General features: G+C 35.8%; 2 protein-coding genes across 2 annotated transcripts in view; one reads left to right on the top strand and one right to left on the bottom strand.

Moving 5' to 3' along the window:
- Nucleotides 1-1,270, bottom strand: part of LOC118744842 (major facilitator superfamily domain-containing protein 6) — a 242,387-nt gene extending 241,117 nt beyond the window's left edge. The window contains exon 1 of the mRNA XM_036478211.1: nt 1,153-1,270. The gene's annotated coding sequence lies outside the window, so the exon portion shown is untranslated. The remainder of the gene's footprint in view (nt 1-1,152) is intronic.
- Nucleotides 135-7,413, top strand: part of LOC118744839 — a 19,287-nt gene continuing 12,008 nt past the window's right edge. Inside the window, exon 1 of the mRNA XM_036478204.1 lies at nt 135-596. Within this exon, the coding sequence (XP_036334097.1) occupies nt 558-596 (39 nt within the window). The 5' untranslated portion in view covers nt 135-557. The remainder of the gene's footprint in view (nt 597-7,413) is intronic.

The following is a 7,413-nucleotide window of genomic DNA, read 5'->3' as shown; positions in this document are numbered from 1 at the left end:
CGAGTCTATTTGGGAAATCCCTCAAGGTTTCGAGGATAATCGTAACACTATTATTGAATCATTGCCATAACTTAACAGTTTCAGCGCCATCTATTTGCGGTTTAACTCACTGCAGCCATCTGTTACGTTCAGCAATCTATTACGTAAAATTCAGCCATTTTTTTCTCCGGTTTGACATTCTTATGTTTTTGTTTGTTTGTTTCCTAAAATCAGCTGTTTTACGGTTGTCATTGGCGCCGAAAGTTTATGTTCTCAGCTGGTGCAATATAATTCATTTAATAAATTCGTCGAGTATGCTCCCGAAACTCGCCCCTCATCTTACTTTTTGTTCGCAACGGTTGTTAAGCTACCAATGTAATTGCCATAACAAAAGCGTTAGACAATTCAATCAAAATAACGACCACAACTCCGTTATCGCATTATGTGCAATTTTTTCTGGCGATTCATTGATTAAACACAAAGAAGCATCCTGAATTCTATTGTATAATTCATTGAAATTTATTTAATAAAATTTAGTTACATATATTTGAGTGTCATAATAAAACACCTGAAATCCGATGTCGAAACCGCCAGCGAAAACGACGCAACAAAGAACCGTGAGCGCACCAATAAAATATCTCGGAACCAGTTTGCATGACCGCTTTCACAACGCGTATTTCATATAAAGTTATGAGCACCTACTTTTTTGTTTGGCTTCCACTGCACTGTATAAAAAATGTATTTCAAAGTGTGATCTATGTTTTCCTCACTTTGCAATTAATTCCATTTTAATTAAAATACATGTATTAGTATGTGTGCATACATGCATACATATGTATTAAGTGTATACATATGTATGGGGTTATGTATGAACATACATAAGTACATATTTTAATACTCGCATATCCAACTTATAGGGAATTTACATGATTCAACTTTCACAGTCGATTAGTTGAAAGGCCGTTTACACCAGACGATTGTGGCTTTCAAAAGTTGCCTGAAAAATCGCCTCATTTAAATTCCCTATTATTGACCTTTTAAGTGTTGATATCTGTATAGCATATACATTTATTTCCAAACATGCGAATATTTACACATGTATAAATACGCTTCATTCACAGCTTCTTTGTTTGTTTTCAGTTGTAAGTCTACATTTTTAGGTCAATGACTTACCATTATTTCACTGTTGTATGCCTATAGTAAACACAGATGTATGAATGTATGAATGTGGGTTTATGTACATATGCGCGGAAATATAAAACTTTGCAACTTTCCAGTTATCAGTTCGGCATGCGGGCGCCAACTGACCTTCGTATCTATCAGATAGGCGCTTGTATCTGATCCACCCTACAACCAGCGTTGCCGTTTAGCCACAATTGGAGCAAAAGTGCTATAATTAAAATGAAAAGCAACAATGCTACATAAATTCTGAAATGGCTACATTTTCGTTAACAGGCTTACCTAATATTCACGCACGCCGCCAATTTACGGTCAAAAATTTCTCATGCACATACAACTTGTATGGGACCAACCGAAATTGAAAGCCGTGCGTATGAAGCTAACTCAATTTCCAATTTTTGCTCTGCGTGACATTTTGATTTGACGTTTCACTCGACGAAATCAAATACAAACGCACGCAAGCCAATTTCGGGTGACGCAAAAAAACAAATGCGACGCCGTGCGTACCAAAACGCAAGCCGCGGATATTAGGTTAGACTGTAAGGCTACAGCTTCAAAAACTTTTTTGCATATTCTAAAAAAGAGAGACTGTATACGCAAAAAAAACATAGAAGTATGATGATGTTCATAGCTTTAGTGCGTTGTGTTTTACCTTTGACGGATATTTCAACTGCTCAGCCCCACAGTATACAGTAATCCAGATAGCCAAAACAAATACATGTAAATACCTATGCTTATTTGACATTTTGTTTGAATGTATTTGTTGATATTTTTTCACAGCCCAGTAGCGAAAATGGTCACCGGTGATATCGTCACTAATGAGGATTTAGTGACATCGTCGCACTTGCTGCGAATCCTATGCGACATATAGCTGACAATGACACTAGTGACAATGTCATGCAGGTGTACTCCTATCAAAGACTTATAACAGACAATGTCTTGCAGCGGTCACTTATAAAAAGTCCATTGCAAGATACTGTCGCTTGAATGTCATTAATGATCACTGCATGACCAAGTCATGCAGATGACATCAACGACGAAATTTCCATTTATATGAAAAAGTCATGAACGACTTCCATACAAACGGAGCCAGAAGTCATTTAAGACATAACTTTTCCGTAGAAGACTCTTAAGTGACTAATGCATGACATTCGCTACGGGAAATTTTCAAATAAGCATATTGTCAATGGCTGGCTTACTGTATACCATGTTACAAAAAAGAAGGTAGTCTCATTGTCACTTTTTCGTCGCCATATTAACAACCTGACAATTAAGTAGATTGTGACATTTCGTGCTACCATATCCAATATCTAAAATTCTCCAAATTTTTTTATTAATTTTTTGGTTATTTACAAACATTTTGTTCTTAGAATCGAAATTTGAACATGCAAAAGGTATATTGTTGAGTACGGCTCGGTTACTTGTACAATAATTTTGGGTTAATGTGTCCAAATGCTTAACCCAAAGCAAAAAATTTTGACACACACGTGTGGTCAAACAATTACACGTTAGTTTAAAATTAAGATTTCTAAATTTCATATACAAATTATTAAGAAATACTGTGGTAGCGTGGCAGCGTAGCCGGAGTTGGACTTACATTTTCTCTGTCAAAATTCTAATTTTACCCAATTTTTTAATGTGTCCGTCTCCGCTTGCCACCCCAAAGCCATTGAACAAATTACCGAACATTTATCCTTTTGTTTTTGAAAGAGAAGAGGTCTAATGCTCAATAAGTTGATTACTGTGTTTCTAGTTTTCATACTAACAATAAGTCATCAATTTTGTTTCACACCAAAAAGGAGAAGGTTATCAATTCGTCGGAATATTTTTTTATTATTATTTTTTTATGTATGCTACCGCATAACTTTGGACCACGTTAACCGATTACTATATTTCTTTTTATAAAGGAAAGAAAAGGTTACCTCACAAGTGGTCCCATTCGAATTTGGTTTAAATCCGAACATTGGATCATGAAGAGATTAACGATAATCTAAAATTTTATATGGGAATTGAAGTCGATTTTGTTTTTTGCTTAAAAATTACTTGCTTATGTAAGCATTTGTTAAAATGCAGTCTCACATAGAAATGTAAAAGTAAAAGTCACTAGTATTTTTAATGCAATCTTGCCAACAGCATACACTTGCATCCAGAACTCTCTTGACTCCCTTCGTAGTATTTAGGGTCTGGTACGATATGTCGAAATTTAAATTGTCGAAACTAAAAACACCGAAAAAAATGTCGAAAAAAAATAGTTAGAAAATCGAGAATGTCGAGAAAAAAATTGTCGAAAAGAAAAATGTCGAAAACAAAAAATGTCGAAAATAAAAATGTCGAAAAAAAAATATCGAAATAATGTAATGAATGATGTGTGTAGAAATTTTAAAATATACATCACCAATAAAAAAATCTCGACGTGCTAGAAAAAAAACCAAATACGTATTTTAATTTCGCAGGCCTCTGTTATCATCCCTAGGGACGTTCCGATACCATGAAAGTATCGATACCTACTCAACTGGGTTTACTCAAATCGCTATTTCGATACTACTTATATGAGTAAGCCGAATGTATCGATACCTACTTATATCGATAATTTTTCATCCTTTTATATGCAACAAACTGAAATTAATTTTCAGGCGTTATCTGTGATGTACCTTATGCGACACCTGAGGGGAAGAGCGACCTATCTCGGCAGCCAATTCGAAAACGCCCTGTCTCAGAAAACTTTTCAGAAGCGCCCTTATTCGGAATTTGATTGAGAAACGTCCTATTTCAGAAAACTTTTCAAGAACATCCTATTTCAGAATTCGGTTCAAAAATGCCTTATCTCAGCTGCCGATTCAAAAACCCCTTTCTCAAATATTTTCAATATATTTGCAGTAGAGGTATAGATATATATCGTCGGTTAAAGTGCAAAACCGCGTATCAACAAAATGCAAAACCGCGTATCAGCAAAATGCAAAACCACGTATGAGAAGTTGTAGAAATTATTTTCTAGAGAGTAAAAGCACTCATATTTCAAATGGCTCTATTTTTATAAAGCTATCGCATTTCTGGCTAGTATATTTCAGAACGAATGGATATCCTACCAGACACGACTAACGCAGTCTCCAATACATTTAAATATTTCACCAATACACTCAAAGCCACATGTCAAAATTTACACACGTACAGGAAACATATGTTACACATAACATATCTATAACACGATATCCTGTTAGATTTTTCATGTCGCCCTTAGGAAATTAACGTAAACATTCTATGGGAGTATAACATGCATTTACATACAACTCTGCGTTACATGATTCGTTATATAACGCGTAGTGTTCTTGTAGGGTACAGATTGAGACAAGAGCTTGTGTGAGCAAATCCAATTTTTGGCAACCAATGTCAGTTACGCGGTTTTGCAGAATGACGATACGCGGATTTGTACTTTAAACGACGATATATTTGTTCATTAGCAACACGTTTTCGCGGTTCCATTGCGTAAAGCAATTATTTTTCATAAAACGGAAGCAATTATTTTCCATAGAAAAAATATAGCCGGCAAGATATGGCACTTGCTCAAATCGATTCGATACAAGTACTTTTCTTTCGATACCAAGTAGGTATCGAAACAACGATTCGAGTAAAAAAAGTATTTGGTATCGAAACAAAAGTATCGAGTACACACTCGTATTTACTTGTATCGGAACATCCCTAATCATCCCAGCTTCATCCAATACGGGTTTTAAATCTAGTGGCGGCATCTTCCTAGTCTGCAGGTAATACCGACCTTTCATACAGTCATCCTAGACATCCTCCTCCCTTCGTTTTTCCAACCACTGGAAATTTCCGCACACTTGCTCCATTTCAAACTATTTTTCTGTACAAATTTATCGATAGCTTTAAAAATTTCTTCGCTAATGGTGTAAGTCTCAAGTACTTCGCTCATCAAAAGTTCTTCTTCGATTTGCATTGTGAATGGGTACCTCACTAACACGAGAAAAACATTAAAGGCCCGTTTACATACAACTTTGGCGTTGCGTTGGCGTTGGCGTCGCTTCGACAGCTGACTATGAATACATGCATTTATATGAAAGTCTCCACATAACCAAAGTTGGGCAACGCCAACGCCAACACAACGCAGAAAGATTACCAACTCTCAACTTTTCGCGCGCGTCATTCGTCAGCTGTTCCAAATAATCAAAATTATGTGATTCAATTTTCATTTTTAATCAAATGCGGGCAAGAAATATATTTGTTAATGCAATTATTGATGTAAAATTTTGGTTTTTCTGCCGCTAGTATGTTAATTTAGTGACCAAAGTATTCTCTGCTAAGCGTTCATTGTAGCAAGCACGGGCGTTACTCGCGCTGCTGTCAAAGCGACGCCAGCGCCGACGCAACGCCAAAGTTGTATGTGGACGGGCCTTAAGTCCCACTACGTCGGTACTTTCGTCAAGTTGCACACTAAAAAATTCACAAGTTTTCAAACTTTTTATAAGTTCGTTCTCGACTGCCTCTAAAATCGTGTTGATTCGCTCTTTCACAGTGTGATTGTGAAGGTCCAAAGAATAAGTAACATATACACGGGCGCGAAGCTGCCGCGCTTGTTACGAGAACAGCCCAGCCAGCAAAAAATCCAAAAATTAATCCGAAAACGGGAAGAAAAGTGTATGAAACGCGGATTAGAACAACAAAAGTACCGAAAATGCTTGTGAAAAGGGTACGTTGCGAAAACGTAATAGGGGACTACGCTTAAGAGCGAAATACACCACATAAGCGGCTTGACGAACCAAGCGAAATATCCCTTTTCTGCAAGCCATCTGTTTTGTGTATGGGCTTTGACGAGCCGCTGAAGGTAATTTTAATAAAAATTAAAATTTTTTGATTTTCTGGCCCCCATTTTGAAGTTTGATAAAACCGCTTGCCTTGTGAATTAAAGAATTTGCCCGCACCACTACTTAGTATACTCTAGCCACCAGCGGCACCCCAGGCATACATACGCTCTGGGGTGCCGCGGCACCCACTTTGGGAAAACCTGCTCTATAGATCCGTATGTACTATTTAAATTTAAAAAAATAACAAATTTAAAAAGTTCAGTTGTTGGAGTAATTTATGTCGCTATTAATAATTATAATAATCTTATCTACCGTTATGTTAAATTACAGAGCTCTTACGATTTTTTGCGGGTTATAGATTGAAAACTAGGGTGGTCTACTATTTTCCAACAGGTTTACCCATTAACTCCCAGCAGAACAGGCCTGTTTAAAAAATAGCTTAAATTTTCCTAAGGATAACCGAAAATAATAAAAATACTACTAATTCCCACCAAGAAGGAGGAACTTTAACCCTACAAAACCTTCCTGTGGTTTGACCACCACTGGTGAATGCTAACATAATTTTCACACAGCCACCTAGTACTTGTAAATGTATGTGGGACCCCAGAATAAAATAGCCGACTTATTTATAATCTGTTTAAAAAATATACAACTCTTTATTAAAGAAAAAATACACAATAATATCAATTTTATTACAACGCTTTTATCAACTTGCAATGTTGTGTGTCCAGAAACTTTCAATGTTGTGGATCCAGAAACTTTCAATGTTGTGTGTCCGACACCATAAAACCTTTGCTTTGAAAAGTTCCGCATAGTGCATAGGACGACATCTGTAGTGAATAGGGCGAGGTAGATGACTTCTAGATGTCGTCCTATGTACTACGTTTGCTACAGCGGAAATAGACGACACGCCATTTCTTTAAATAAAATTAATTGGTGCTCGTTTGTATGTACATACATATGTAAATGCATGTGTGTGCACCTTTCTATTAATATCGTTGAATTATTTTAATATCTATTGCAAAATTTTATTCAGACAGGACTAAAAAGTAGAAAATAAATAATATAAAAAAAACTTTTTAATATACAACAAATAAATGGACTATACAGTAGAAAATATTTAGGGGATTCACAAGACGTGTTAACCGTCGTAAAATCTTAAGGTTAACATCTTTTTTAATTATAATGGTTTTAGGGGATTTCTAACTAAACCGAAATTCTTTTAAACTGATAAAGAATATATAATTAGCCAACCCCCCAACCATTTTAACCGCTATTTTACATAAACAAGTGTTAAGCTTAAGATTTTACGACGGTTAACACGTCTTGTGAATCCCCTAAATATTTATCAGTCCCATAGAATTTGTTTTGATAACTTTTGATTTTGAAATTTTAGCAAAAGTCATTATAAACAATCTATGAAATTGAAAATGAA

Source organism: Rhagoletis pomonella, unplaced genomic scaffold (assembly GCF_013731165.1).
Source record: "Rhagoletis pomonella isolate Grant_MI unplaced genomic scaffold, Rhpom_1.0 Rhpom_scaffold_00008, whole genome shotgun sequence".
In the NCBI taxonomy this organism is placed as follows: domain Eukaryota; kingdom Metazoa; phylum Arthropoda; class Insecta; order Diptera; family Tephritidae; genus Rhagoletis; species Rhagoletis pomonella.
This window is presented reverse-complemented; position numbering and strand designations above follow the sequence as displayed.